Consider the following 15,544-nt stretch of genomic DNA (forward strand, 5'->3'; position numbering starts at 1 on the left):
CAAGCCCAAAAAATACCCAACCTTCCCCATGACCCGGTCCATTTGAAACCGGGTCGACCCGGTCTATAACCCAAATACCCAACACCCCCTATCTTACATTTTACAAAACAAAAACCCCTAAAAATGCTAAAGCTATCTGCCCCCTCCCCTCTTCTTCTTCTCCTTCCAAACCTTCCTCCCAGGGCTGCCCTTGCTGCGTTTTCTTCTTCTTCTACTTCTCCAACTCCAGCTCCAAACGGCCTCTCCATTCCATGGCTTCCCTCGCTGCTTCGCCTCAATAGCTTCACGTCCAAAACAACCACCATCCATGGATGCCTCGTCCTTCGTCTGCGTCCAAACGCTCACCACTGCCCACACCTTCATCACCTTCATCCCCACGAACAGCTCCTCCAGTCGCGAAGCTTCATTAATGGCTGCCCTCCTCATCTTCTTCATCGCACAACCCAAGCCATGAACGACCCCTCCAAGCTCTAGCTTCGAACAGAACCTCGCCATGAACGACCCCTCCTTCCAGCTCCTCCGTCGCTGCTGCTGCTGCTTCTCATCCTTCACTGTTTGCCGATGCTTCTTCCTCCTCCTTCACTGCTGCTCGTTGCTTCTTCTTCTCCTTTGCGTCGCTGCTGCCATGGTTGCATTTTCCAGCTGTGGATAGCTACCCTTGCTGCGTTCTTGTTTCTTCACCTGACGCTGCCTTCTGCTTCGTTTTTCAAACGACACAAATGACCATCTTCTTCGATGGTCCGTTCGTGGTCGTCTTCGGCGTTGGTAGTCTTGGTACGATAATCATTTTCGGGCAGATTTGTTTTCATTCAAGATCATCGTCGTTTCGATCCGGTTAGTGGGTTTGAGTCTCATTTATTGTCCGTAATTTGTTTGATATTTTTCGGATCCGAAATCATTAAATGTTTGATTCTTGTTCTTGATTTTTATTTAGTTGTTTTATTTTTCTTGTTTATTTTTAGGTAGAAATTGTTAGTAATTATAATGTTTTTAGTTTTAAGTTGAAGTTCAATGAATTTTGGCTTTAGTTTGTTCTGTTAATTTTAAAAGGATTTAGTATAGAAGAGTGTTAGTTTAAATCATTTGAATCCGTCATGTTTGTTGTTTAAAATAGATTTAATTCATGTTCATCTTTGTTTGAAGTTCGTTTTTAATCCAGTGATTTAGTGAGAGTTTATGTTTTGGTTTTTAATTTTTGTTTATTTAGTTTGAATCATGTATCTTTGTTATAATTTTGTTGGATTTAATTTAAAAAGATCAATTGATTATTTGAAGTTTAGTGATTTGAATATGTTTATTTGTTTTGTTTAAGCTTAATTTGAGTTTAATTCGAATTTGAATAAAACTTGCTTGTTATTGTTGTTGAATCTTTTCATTTATGTCCATACTTTGTTTGATTGTTCTTGAATCCGAAATTAGTATAAGTTTGATCTTCTTGTTTGTTGTTTATCATTTTTGATTATTTCTTCAGTTATTTCATGATCTTGTTTAGTTTTAATATAGAAATTGTTGGTTGTAATGTTGTTATACTTAATTTTAAGTTCAAATGATTATTGAATTTAGAAATCTGAATATATTTGTTTGTTGTTAAAAAAATATTGTTCAATCAAAATAATTTTAGTTGTTCTTTGTTGTTCATCATTTAGTTTGAATTTGTTGTTGAAAATTGGTCATATTTGCTGTATTTTGGTTGAAATTGATTAGGTGAATTGGTTATAGCTGATGGGGGTAGTTTGGTAATTTGCAGTACGTTCAGGGGTAAATTGGTAATTTCAGTAAGGTCGGAAGGGTATTTTTGGAATTAAACATTTGAACAATTGTTTAATATAATGGGGGACAAGACATTAGTGGGGGAATAATGTAATTTTTTATGATAAGCATGGGGGACAAGATGTAATAGGGTGGGGTTGATATATTTGTTTAATATAGTGGGGGACAAAACATTAGGTAGTGGGATTAAAAGGGGGATGAATGGGAAGGTAGTGGGTTTGGTAGGAGAAAATGATTGTTTTATTAATTGATTAAAGGGTTTGGGATGAGAAATAAATAGAGAGACAGAATACAAAAAGAATAAGATGAAGAAGGGGAGACGAAGGACAGAAAGAGGAGAGATAGAAAAAAAAAGAGTTGGATATTAAAGAGAGAGAAAAATTTCGAAAATATTAAGACTTCAGAAAATAAAAAGAAAAACATTCTAAAAATCAAAAAAGAGAGTAGTATACACCCGATATACAATTTAAATATTCTGATATACGGATTCAGAAATTAAGGGTTGAACATTGATTAGTCTTTCAAATCTGAAAAGATTCCTTTGGCTTCTGTCCGTTGATTGTTGTCGGTGTTTCTGGATTTTTATCTTGATTTTAAAATCTGTCACTGGTTTCTCGTTGCTGGTTGTTACTGGTTGCTGGGGTTGCTGTTGTTGTATGCTACTGAATTTCTGCTGATCTCCCTTTTCTTTTGCTTCCAATATCAGGTACACGACTGTAACACTAGCTATTGCAAGCTAATAATGTGGAAGCATGAATACATATGAAGAATTGAATTTTGAAGTTTTAATGTCGCTTTTCTTTGTTCCTTTTATTGATTGTATTTAGGCTATTTCATGTATTACTGAATAATAATTGGAATAAGAGAAAATAACATAAGTTAGTCTTTAATGAATCAGGTTGGCAAAACGGGTTAATTCACAAGTTATGAAGGTTTTAAGATTATCAACAGTAGGTTAATCGTGAACAAGTAGCTAAGTTTAGCTAAGGTATGAATTTAAACTGAATTTCGTGAATTAGGCATTAAGGCACGATTTGAGTTCAAACAAGATTAGAAGAACGTTTAAGTTTAATAAACTTTCTAATAAGCATTAGTAATTATGGTTAAATCTAGTTTCAAATAGTTGTGAATAATTAATCTCAATAGTTTTTTTTATAACAATGCGAGTTTTAATCTAGCTATATTTGTTTCTTTTGAATATTAGTTGTCGAATTTTTATTTTATTTATAATTTCGAATTTTTGAGTAAGATTCTTTTTCATCAATATTTGTATTAATCTAGCAATTAGTATGTCATGCTTTCTTAAATAAATAAATAAATAAAAGCTCATAATTAATTAGGATTTTTCTTTCTTTATTTTAGAGACTAATTTTAATAGAAAAATGTACTCGCTTTAAGATTTGTCCATTTAAAATAAATGAGACGAGCCTCGCCTAGTAAAATATGTAGATTGCGGGGCCCTCACAAATGTATCCATTAATTATTTAGAACATCAGAGTTGTCCGTCTAGTGAAATTTTACGGCCTTTCCCAAAACAACAATACGCTAGTCGCTCCAGACGCGTCTTCAACAAATTATTTTCTTAAATATGGGTGTGCATTTATGTAACCCAAATCCAAATCTCAACGGAGTCGAAATGTGTCGATAACCACGGGTGCATTGATTGCGACGTGGTTTGAAATACGTTTTCACAATGTTGCAATTCTCCGTAAAATAATAATAATAAATAAAAAATAACAAAAGCGGTTAAAGGATAAAATTTGCACATTAGTTTATAATATGTATTATATCAGATAATCAAGCCGAATATAACAGTTGAGCGACCGTGCTAGAACCACGGAACTCGGGAATGGGCAACACCTTCTCCCGGGTTAACAGAATTCCTTATCCGGATTTCTGGTTCGCGGACTGTAATACAGAGTCATTCTTTTCCTCGATTCGGGATTAAAATTGGTGACTTGGGACACCCTAAATCTCCCAAGTGGCGACTCTGAAATAAATAAATAAATCCCGTTTCGATTGTCCTTTAATTGGAAAAAACTCCCTTCTGCGCCCTTTTGAGGCGACGCGGGCGAAAAAGGAGGTGTGACGGCTTGAATTCTCTTCATCAACAGGAACAACGTCTCTATACCTTGCCCTCAGCCCTCGCAAGGGCTCTATCCATTTTCGCATGCATCAACCAAGTCTAGGAAATACCTAAAATTGTTAAGAGACTCAATCTCTTTACTCATAACACTAATCCGTCGATTTGGTTCTATACTCAGAATAGCTTTTAGATAGCTATAACACTCAAACGCATCAACGGTCTCTGCAATTGCCAAAGCAAATCCCACTGGATTCGTATATCCAAGAAGATTCTCATCAACTACGTTTGCAAACCTTTGCGGTCGGTTGATCACTCTCTTCTCTCTGCCTGTTACAATGCTATATGGTTGTTGTTGTGTAGGTGCATCAACATTATTATCTTGATCAATATTTTGTACCTCCTCCACTTCCTCTACTTTAGAACTACTGGGCTGAGCTAGTGGAGATTCAATTTCTAGCTCTATGCGGTCACTGACACCACGACCTGTTTCTGCTATTGCCTTCTCCCTCTGACTGTCCACTGAGGTAGATTCATTGAATGTTACATCCCTACTGATAATTAGCCCTGGAGTCTTTTGATCTGTGCACCACAACTTATAACCTTTCACTCCAGTTGCATACCCTAGAAATACACATTTTTTTGCCCTCGGCTCAAGTTTTTCATTCCTCGCATGAGCATAAGCAGGACAACCAAATATCCTTAAATTTGAATAATCAGCAGGCGTACCGGACTATACCTCAAAAGGAGTTTTGAACTCAATAGCTGTGGATGGAGATCTATTGACCAAATAACTAGTTGTATTGATTTTTTCAGCCCAAAAATCTTTGCTAATACATGAGTGTGAAAGCATGTTTAGTGCTCTATCACAAAACGTTCTATTCATACGTTCTGCAACACCATTTTGTTGTGGTATTCCGATACAAGTGTGGTGTCTCACTATGCCCTCATTGCTGCAAAAATTGTCGAACTCAGAATTGCAAAATTCCAACCCATTGTCAGTTCGAAGACGCTTAACTTTTCTTTCTGCCTGCCTCTCAACCATCGTCTTCCATTTAACAAATGTCGAAAATACCTCATTTTTGTTTTCAGAAAATACACCCACACCATCCTTGAGTAATCATCAATCAAAGTCATAAAATACCTAGCACCACTCTTGGAGGGAACTCTGTTTGGACCCCACAAGTCAGAGTGTATATAATCTAACTTGTCTCTGGTCTTGTGCTCGGCCTTCTTGATGAACTTTACCCTTGTCTGTTTACCAAATACATAATGCTCACCAAAATTCAAAACTTGATTTTTGTATCCATTCAACAAATTCTGCTTACTCAACAAAGACAATCCATTATCACTCATATGGCCAAGTCGCAAGTGGCACAACTGAGACTGATTCATATCACTTTTCCCAGAAGCTACAACAGCTTCCCTTTCAACTACACTGGCCTGAAAATGATACAATTTAGAATGTAGTTTACCCTTCATGAGTACCATGGAGCCTTTACACACTTTAAGTATTCCATTCTCGGGGTGAAATTTATACCCTTGATCTTCCAAAGTTGAAAGAGAAATCAAATTTCTCTTTACCCGAGGAACATGCCAACACTCAATGTTTCTGATAATTCCGCCGAACATTCTCAATTTGATGTTACCAATCCCCTCTACTGGTAATGGATTATCATCTCCCATATAGACAGTCCCACTCATTTGTTTGTAAGTTGCAAACCAATTCTTGTATGGACACATGTGGAAAGTAGCACCAGAATCAAGAACCCAAGAATTTTGCCCATGACTAGAACTCACAGCTCAAAACATAATCACTATCATCAGAATTATTGCCAGCGTCGACAATATTTTACGAATTATCTATTTTTTGCTTCCCTCTTTTCTCCTTTAGCTTAGGACAATCTCTCTTGTAGTGACCTTGCTCCCCGCACTCATAACAATTTTGCTTCCTTGCTCTAGACTTTGATCTTGCGGTTGACTTTTTCCTGTTAAAGTCCTTTTGTTGTGTTCTTCCTCTAATCACAAGACCCTCACCCTCAATTCTATTGTCTGGAAAGCTCTTTTTCGACTCTTTAGATTTTAGTGCATTACTAATATCTTCTAGTGAAATGCTATCTTTCCCATATAACAGTGTATCGGCAAAAGTATCATAAGATTGTTGTAAAGAACATAACATAATCAAGGCTTGATCCTCACTCTTAATTTTGATATTCACATTCTCCAGGTCCATTATAATTGAATTAAACTCATCAAGGTGAGTTTTAACAGGTGTACCTTCGTTCATACATAGATTGTATAACCTTTTTTTTCCAGGTAGAGGCGGTTTGTCAACGATTTCCTAGAATACACATCTTCCAGTTTCTTCCATGCCGTTGCTGCAGAAGTTTCTTCAGCAATTTCCCAAAGAACGCTATCTGTAACGCTCATGAAGATTGCACTCAAAGCCCTCTCCTTCAGGTCTTCCTTCTTTGTCTCTTTCATATCTTCAGGAAAATCCTCATCAATTGCTTTCCATATTTTCCTTTCCCAAATCTATTAGGACAATGGGTTTTAATAAACCTATAGGAACTATGAGTTTCCTAAAAATACAAAGGAAATAATTCAAGCCACAAATAACACAACCCAATTGTGCATAGCTAGTGCTGCCTTTTTCACTCAGTCATGTGTTACTGCTGCTACCTACTATCCCTTGTACTGTGAGCTTTATGAAAAGACTTGTCTTTCCATGCCTAGTTTTCCAATCATGACAAAATTGCCGAAGCTCAGGTTTCCAAATCTGCCATCTCTTGGTTCTAGCACTAGTCAGTATCCCCCAATAATCATGCACATACTTGGGCACTTTGATAACTTTGAAAAGGCAGACGGGTCCTCTTTAACTCCTTTGATAAGTTGGAAGAAGAGGTAGGTACACCAAATTTCCTCTGCTCTTTCAATCCGTTCCTCTTACAACATAATAGCTAGTCTTGATTATGTATGCATGCCAAACTTGAGGACAACAAGTTAACCATACTTCAGGCTGCTAAGGTATTGTATAATTGTCGAAGAACTGTAACTTGAAGAACTTATAGCACGCATTTGAATCGTTGTTCTCATGCTTTAAAAAAATATATTAACTGCATCAAAGTAGATAGAAATATAGAGCACTAGCTTACTGAAAATTATCGGAGTCAAGTTTAATGGTAGGTAAGGTATACATTTGCTATATACCTGATTTTAAAGAAGGATTGTTTGACTCAAGTTCATGTGAATTTAGGTTGTCTATTGGATGAAGAAGCTTTGGAATGTAGTAACGAGAGGTCCAACTTTGCCATCATTTTATCTTGACAAACGAGTTGAAAATGATAATGAGTATGGCTTCAATATTCATAAGCCAAACTCTAGCAGCTGCATAGAGTGGCTTGACAATAAGAAGACTGGTTCAGTCGTCTACGTCTCTTTTGGCAGTGCGGCAAATTTAAGTGCAGAACAAATAGCAGAAGTAGCTGATGCTCTCAAGTAGAGCAACATCACATTCTTATGGATGGTGAAACCTGATGAATAATAATGTAGCACCGAGATACGATAATTAACAAGAATAAAAGAGTAACAATGACACCAAGATTTTTACGTGGAAAACCCTTCTGAATAAGGGAAAAAACCACGACCCCGAGAGGAGCAACTGATATCACTATAGTAAGGAATTTTACACTTTGTAGGTCGGAGATAAATACTCCAAAGACCACTACAACACTCAAAAGAAATAACCCTCTTTTGATATTCCCACCTCACTACAATATCGCTCACTCTCTATTTTTCTCACAGACTATTTTTTTATACCTTGTCTGTGAAACCTCACTCTTTCTTTCTCTCTTTGTTGGTGTGAAGAAATGAGAGTTGAAGCTCTCCTTTTATAGCCAAAGCTTCACCCTCTAAAGCCTACAATATTTGACAATTTACACACACTTTTCACAATTCAACAAAGTTGGCTACCAAACCAAAGAAATTCAACAAGGTTGGCTACCAAACCAAACTAATTCAACAAGGTTGGCTACCAACCAGACCAAGTCAACAAGGTTGGTTACCAAACCAAAGAAAATTCTTATTAGGCACATGCCTAATACTTCTTCAATGAGATGGACATCATCAGATCAAACTATAACTGAAATTATATAGTTTATCTGACTTGTGTTCTGAAGTATACTCTGATGTTTGATTTGCTTTAACAATGTATTTATTCTGGTGATTGAGCAAGCAAAATGGTCCCCAAAAAGTCACCATATTTCACCAGAATTTCGATTTTTTTGATTGAATGGTGAAACACGGAAAGAGTTACCAGATTCTTGTTCCCTAACTCTTCATATGGCCAATGTGTGTAATCAATTGACGGAAGTGGTAAGAGATGATGTTTTATGTAATATTGATATTACAAAAAATATTTAAGGATAAATCTAATGTTGTTGCATGATGCATTTTGGAATAGAGACGATCTATAATCTTCTATATTGAAGATTATGTCATGTATCCGAGGAGAGCGTATTTAAGTAATGATTATAAGATATTATGCAAAAGGAGATTTTATTTCTAACAAAACTAAAAGCACGGGATTGATGATATTTGATTTCGTAACAGGAATTTTTAATTCTGACTCGAACCCACGACCTTTAAAATATGTGTTTACTACTTAAACAATATAATTCTTTATGTACTATTATAAGGGTTAGATTGGTCATTCTAGTATTTTTAATCCATATATCACTAACACGTTCTTATAAAGGTTACATTCCTATACCACATTATATCATGCATGGATATACCACATTAAAATAATACAGATATTCATTTTTTTGAATTAATTGCAGCAGTAGCCAATTTTTGCCATTTAAGCTATATCTAGTATTTTTCAAATTATTTAACTGATATCCAATGTTGGCAAGCTTCTAGCAAAAGCCTTTTTTTTTTTTTGCTTCTCCATTCCTCCTCCTTAGTGGAGTTACTGCAATCATAGTTCTTCACACAACTCCATCAACAACACCAACCATAACATATCAACTTTTCTATTTGATGTATATATTATTGATGGATGTTTCTCTGTTTTGAAATAGTTTTAGACTTTGTTCGAAGAACTAAAGATAAAATTGTTATGGGTCTTTGTAAGCAAGGGGCGAAGCTACACCCTGGTAAGGATGGTCAATTGACCACTATTCGTTGGAAAATTATATTGCTTATATTAGGTAAAATATTAGGTTTTAGAGATATATAAAATATACTCCTATTAAACACCCTTTATCGGAGATTGTTTTTACTTCTTTCGAGTTTGAATACCCTTAGAAAAATTTCTGGCTTCGCCACCATAAGTGATCGATACTTAAAGTTGTTGGTGATTAATTTGTTCGAATTCTGCTGTTTATTGAATTTAAGTTGGAAGCTTTAAAAATCGAAAATGGTTATAGGTTCGTTCAGTGGCGGACCCAGGATTTTTATCAAGCGGGTTCAAAATTCAAAGAAGCAAATATACAAAGAGGTCAACAAAAACTATATATTAATAGAATATATTATTACAACTGTCCTCTACGAGTTTTCATGTCCTGAAACGTATTCATAATAGTCTCATCAGAAATGGCGTTAAATATTTTTCTTTCTACATAAGGTACCAAACAACCGCTCATGAATTCGTCATTCATTCGGTTTCGCAATTCACTCTTGATCAACTTCATCGCCGAAAAAGTTCTTTCAACTGTAGCAGTGACAACTGGTAGAAGCAAAGCAAATTTTACAAGGCGAAACACAAATGGATAATTCAAATGCTTCTTTGTCTTAACTAGTGTTTCAGAAAGGTCCTTATAGATTTGAGAACCTTTTATCAACATCATGAACATCAACAATATAAGTTTCAAGTTGATTCTTGAGCGTAACCATTATATTCTCATCAAAATCGTCAGGATACAATTCAACCATCATTAATATCTTGTTTATGTCAAAACTGGAAAATGAATCAACTGGATTTAAGCAAGCTACTCCAACAAGCAAGTTCGTTGTCACCTCATTAAAACGAGCATTGAGTTCTTGAACTTGCCAATCAATAATCTTAAAAAATATATCAACACGATAGTGATGTAAAATAGTATGATCAACAACTTTACGTCGAGATCTTCCAGAGTTAACATAGAAGTCATCAAAGTTTGGTATCGAAATATTATACTTGACACAAAATGCAGACACCTTATCAACAAGTAAACCCCATTTTTCTTCTCTTAGCTTTTGCAACCGTTTCTTTGCCACTTCAACAAGTAGAATAGCATTTGCAATATCTTGCTCCTTTTTTTGTAAGGATGTATTAAGCTCATTTGTGATCCCCAAAACATCTCTCATTAGGTGCAACATGAAAGCAACCTCAAACGTTTGACAAGTGCTAAGATATCCCTTTGCCTTAGCTCTTTCTTCTAAAGTCCGAGCATCAACAACGATAGTATCAAGAACATCAATAATTGAGCCAAACATAGAAATAAAGTTCTTAAAAGATTTGTAGTGCGAACCCCAACGAGTATCGGCAGCTCTTGCAAGACCAAGTTCTTGATTCAAACCCCTACCAGTTTCAAGTTCACCCATGTCTAATGCCTCTTGAACTTTTTCTGCTTGAGATTCTCGAAGATCATCCATACGTTTAAAAGAACCTCCCACTATATTCAATATATTAGAAACCAACAATACAAGTTCTCCCACTTCAAGACATTTTTTGGATACCGCAACAAGAGTCAATTGAAGTTGGTGTGCAAAACAATGAATGGAATAAGCGAATTTACTTTCTTGTTGAATCAAAGTTTTGAGGCCACGAAAATCCCCTTGCATGTTGCTTGCTCCATCATAGCACTGTCCACGCACATAAGATAAACTCAAAGAATGTTGAGCAAGGTAATCAACAATTGCTTCCTTTAAACATAAAGCACTAGTATTACGAACATGAACGATCCTAATAAAATGTTCCACCACAGATCCACATCTATTAACATATCGCAAGACAATAGCTAATTGCTCTTTGCGTGATACATCACATGATTCATCAACTAGCAATGCAAAAAAGTCTCCATTTACATCATCCATAATTGCTTTAACTGTTTCAATTTTACATGCAATAATAATGTCTTTTTGAATTTTATGGGAGGTCAACTGATCATTCTTTGGAGCCTTTTTCAACACAAGATCACGGATTTTATCGCACCTCCCTGCATACCATGAAAGAATCTCAAGAAAGTTGCCCTTGTTTAATTATGATTCATCTTCACGATGTCCACGAAATGCCAATCCTTGATTCAACAGGAGTCTCACAACCTCAATTGAAGCCTTCAAGCGAATTTTGTATTCAAGCTTGGTTTGACTGGAATGCCTATCAAATGAAGTTTGATTTGACTGCTTTTGTTTTATTAGATCTTCACATTTCCTTTTTGCATGATTATGAATACTGCTCGACTTGCCAACATGCATATCGAATCTCTTCTTTTTTTGCCAACTCTTAAATCCTAAACTTGAAAATACATCGCCTCCGCCTTGATGAATGTCTTCATCTTGAAACAGGTAACAACACAAACAATAAGCTGCATCTTCTATCACACTGTACTCCAACCAATTACGATATTCATCAAACCATTTAGGATTGAAACGGCGCTTTAAGCCCGAAAAATCTCTTTGAGGAAACTTATGATGTCGGGGTTGGCAAGGACCTCTTCGGAGATATTCTCTTTTAATCTCATCACGCTCATTTGGATGATAATCTCTAATGGGTATTCTCTCCTTTGGATCAGTCAGTAAAGAATCAAGATCTATTCCTTGTCTTTGTCTTTTAGAGGATTGAGGTTGCTCTTCTAATCGGTTCAAATTTTGTTCCACGGAAGTAGCAATTGGAGAGTATGAACTTGGTTGTGGCAACTTGGAAGATACTGAAGGGTAAAATCTCTTCATTGTAACACAAACTGGATTACCAAGCAACCATCAAGTCAGCAACCATAACAATCAAAATTCCAGCAACCATAACATCAAAATTCATGTAACAAGAATAACTGATCCAACAGATTCTTGGTGTTGTTTGGTATAGAATATGTGTTCTGATTGATAGTGAAATTCATTGGATTTCAATAAAGTCTAAAATTAACAATTGTAGTCCTTTCAAATAATTTCAGTGAAAGCCACAAAATCAATCAACTTTCAAAAACAACTATACGAAAATGTAGTCTCGAATTCCTTTAAAAATATCTAATTAAAGGATTCAACCAAAATCTTGAACAAAATTGAAAACAAGACTTGAGAATAAATAAATTCAGATGGCATATTAGTATTTCTATTTCTAAAAGACATAATGCCTAATAATATCAATTCAGAGAAGAGATTAAGAGAACAATCAAAAAAAGATAAGAAAGCAACTGGTGATGCACAAGCACAGAGATAAGAAAGCACATACATTTAAAAAATTGAAAAACCTGCCCACCTTAGGCTTTATCACTGAAAGAAAAAAAAGATTAAAAATCAAAGAGAAACCTGATAGATACCAAGATGAAGCCCTTTGAGAGAGACGATCTTCTGGGCAGGGGCTAACGGAGGTCGGAGGAGATGACTATAGAAGCAAATCTTGAGAGAGAGAGAGGCATCGAAGGGCTTGGGATTAGAACTGATCGTGTTCTGATTTGGGGAATTGAGAGATATTTTAAAAATTGTAAACGGCGTCGTTTCGGAGTAGAAAAAGAGATGTATATTAAAAAATCCAAAAATAGACACCATTGTGACTATCAAGTTTCGAACAAAGGACCATTTAGAAAATTTGAACCCTCTTTACCTTGTTTGAAGCAGGTTCAAAATAAGTTTTATACCATTTCATTTTTGAAGACAAAAAAAATGTACGTGTATACACAGTATTATTTTTCGACGAAACGGGTTCATATGAACCCTCTTGACCCCATGTGGGTCCGCCCCTGGGTTCGTTGGTGATCAATTCGAACATGAGAGAACGGGTTGAGTTCGAAAATGAAATTCGCCGATTGGAATATGATTTTTAGTGTGTGATTGAGCTGAAAAAATAAAGTAGCTCCTGACTTCCCAATGGTGAGCTTTCTGGTTGAACCTCCTGTAAAAGAAAATTCAGCTCAATCATACGTAAAGTTTTGCAATTTCGATCGTATATGCCTAAAGTTACGTCCCAAGTGGCTAAACTTGCAAATTTTGATACACTACGATTATAGCTTAAATAAGTGGTCCCAAAATCGACATAACTGAACAATGTAAGGAGGGAAAACAAAAAGGAAACCCTAAGATTTATTTTGTCCCAGCCACACTTCCCTCAGTTCGCAGAGGCTTTATACCTTCAAACCCTCTCTGCAATTCCGTCCCACAAAACTTTTGTAAGTTCCTTTAATTAGTTATTTATTGCCATATTGGCGTGTTTTTATCTTTTTGTTAATTACTTGATTGATTCCTTAATCTTTGCCCTTTCACGTGATCAAACTTCTACGAAATTTACCTAAACTTTGAATCATGTCCATGTTTTAATGATTTTGAGTTTCTTGAACCATTATTATAGTACCCATCTTTCATGATATATTACAATCGGTTGCTTTTCTGCTTTAATTTGCAGCTACCCAGGTCATGGCACTAGTTCAATGCTTCATAGAACTCTTGGGTTCACTATTTAATAAAATATGTAGAGGTGACGAGGAACTTGCTGAAATGTTTGGACGTTTGCCTGATTGTGTCGTCATTGATATCCTGAGTAGACTTCCTATTGATTCCCTTGTTAGATTTCGAAGGGATTGTAGGGATTTGAGAGCTTTGATCTCATCACAGTATTTTACCACCTTACATCTCAGTAGAGCTAGACCCATGCTTCTTCTGCATGATTGTTATGATCCTACCAAGCATAAGAAACGGCTTTATGTGCTCAGTGAAAATGTTGATAAGAAGGAGACTTTATCTCCAACCTGAGCTTAAGATTAATAAGCACCTAGGACTAGGAGAACGCTCCCCTTCTCCTATATACTCTTGTCAAGGAGTTCTTCTGTTTGCTAATAAATACTACTGGCCTCGTACCACTTATTATGTTTTGAACCCGATAACTCAAGAGGAAGTAATTGTACAACATACACATCACCCTGGCCGATTATGTGCTTTTTATTTTTGTCGAGGATTCAAACTTTTTTATGCGCAAGTACGACGCAGTTGGTGTCAGTATTTAGTATATATATTCAAGACACAGACGTGGAGGAAAGTCCGTTCATCATGCACTTTCAACTTTTTGCCGTATCGTGGCTCTCCAGCAATTGTTAATGGAGCATTGCATTGGATCGTGTACACTTATTTAAAAAAGGACCTTCCTAATTGTGCAAATGGAATCATGGTTTTTAGAATGGATAAGGAAGAACTCTCTGCTATGCCTCATCCTGGAAGAGTGTGCAAGGCAAAGCAAGTGCATGAAACGATGAGACTCTTAGTAAAAGAAAACTGTTTGTCTTTCTGTCACTTGCTTGTCTCTGAGCTTGCAGTGTATATATGGATCTTGGAGGACTATGAAATGTGGGCATGGAACAAAAGGTATAAGGTTAATATCTGCAATACGCGATTCTTTCCTCTTGGTTTGCCTTACGGCGGAGTACCTAGAAACGTTTATTGGTGGATAAAGTTTTTCTATATCCAAGACGGTGAACTTGTATTTTACTACATGGATAGTGTCTTTTCTTATAATTTAGATCATAAAACTGTGAAGGGATTCAAACTGCCGCAAATGTTATTTGCTTTAGGGACTTATATAAAGAGCCTAGTGGCAATAGCTTAACTCCCCTCACTTCTTTTGTTCTTATTCTTTACCTTTCTAGTTTTGGTGTTCTATCTAATGATGTTTTTAGTTGGGTTGTTGATATTCTAAATAAACTATGTTTAAGCATGTAACCCTTATATAAAGAGCCTACTGACAATAGCTTAACTCCCCTCGCTTCTTTGATACTCCATTATTCTTTACCTTTCTAATTTTGGTGATAGGTTGACTTGTTAGTATTCGGCATAAAGAATGTGTACTTGCATTCAGCTTTTTCCATCTGCTCCAACTGTTGAAATGTCATGAAGGAGATTGGATCCTCCTCCAGGGAACTGTCAAATGTTATCGCGTAAGTCCATAAGCTACTAAAGGGGTATTTGTTGACCAAATGACTAGAACTTTCTCCGAAACTCTATTATCCTTTGTGATAATGTAAGCTGAGTTCACAAGCTGAGTTCATGTTATAAGTGTTAATGATGTGGCATTGTTTATTTGGCACTTTTATCTCAAGCAAAACTACAATTTTTTTTTGGGATAATTGTGGTGTCAGGGCCAGCTTGCGCAAACCTTGACTAATTCCATGGGTACCTGCTACCTCCCACCAAAATAGTTGCAACTTGTAATTGTTTGATGATTTTTTAATACAAAAATTAGTTTTCTAACGTTGTTGCAATAGACATTTAGTTCAATGACTGACCATATGTGAATTACTCTGGAAAAAAAAGCAAGAATCTTTTTTGGTTTGGAGGGTGTTCCATACGAAGCTGCCGCCTGCTGCCAGATGATACTTTAATGTAAATGAGTTGTGCAATTCTTTCTCTGTGTTTTTGATGCTTCAATCGGTCAGCTTGCTATTTGTTTGCTTTGCTGGAATTAAGTTTGAATGTTTTCCTCTAAAGCTTTTATCTGTAAAGTGATGG

General features: G+C 36.0%; 2 protein-coding genes and 1 long non-coding RNA gene across 4 annotated transcripts; 1 reads left to right on the plus strand and 2 right to left on the minus strand.

Annotated features, from left to right (window-relative positions):
* Window positions 1-9,351: 9,351 nt before the first annotated feature.
* Window positions 9,352-12,530, minus strand: LOC107810007 (uncharacterized). 2 transcript variants are annotated; one of them, XM_016634724.2, is made up of 2 exons: window positions 12,373-12,530; window positions 9,352-11,799 (listed from the first exon to the last, which is right to left on the minus strand). In XM_016634724.2, exon 2 carries the CDS (start codon window positions 10,931-10,933, stop codon window positions 9,674-9,676), a length of 1,260 nt encoding a protein of 419 aa, XP_016490210.2. In that variant the 5' UTR covers window positions 10,934-11,799; window positions 12,373-12,530; the 3' UTR covers window positions 9,352-9,673. The 2 variants fall into 2 exon arrangements, with proteins under 2 accessions (XP_016490210.2, XP_075082106.1); XM_075226005.1 differs by having other exon boundaries at window positions 12,362-12,515.
* Window positions 11,099-11,788, minus strand: LOC142161696 (uncharacterized). Its single transcript, XM_075227608.1, has one exon. The coding sequence runs from the start codon at window positions 11,786-11,788 to the stop codon at window positions 11,099-11,101; it is 690 nt and encodes a 229-aa protein (XP_075083709.1).
* A 159-nt stretch (window positions 12,531-12,689) lies between the features above and the next one.
* Window positions 12,690-15,286, plus strand: LOC107810006 (uncharacterized). Its single transcript, XR_012697145.1, has 2 exons — window positions 12,690-13,218; window positions 13,452-15,286. It is a non-coding gene; the product is annotated as an uncharacterized LOC107810006 (long non-coding RNA).
* Window positions 15,287-15,544: the final 258 nt, after the last annotated feature.

The sequence above is a fragment of the Nicotiana tabacum genome, chromosome 12, assembly GCF_000715075.1.
Source record: "Nicotiana tabacum cultivar K326 chromosome 12, ASM71507v2, whole genome shotgun sequence".
NCBI lineage: Eukaryota > Viridiplantae > Streptophyta > Magnoliopsida > Solanales > Solanaceae > Nicotiana > Nicotiana tabacum.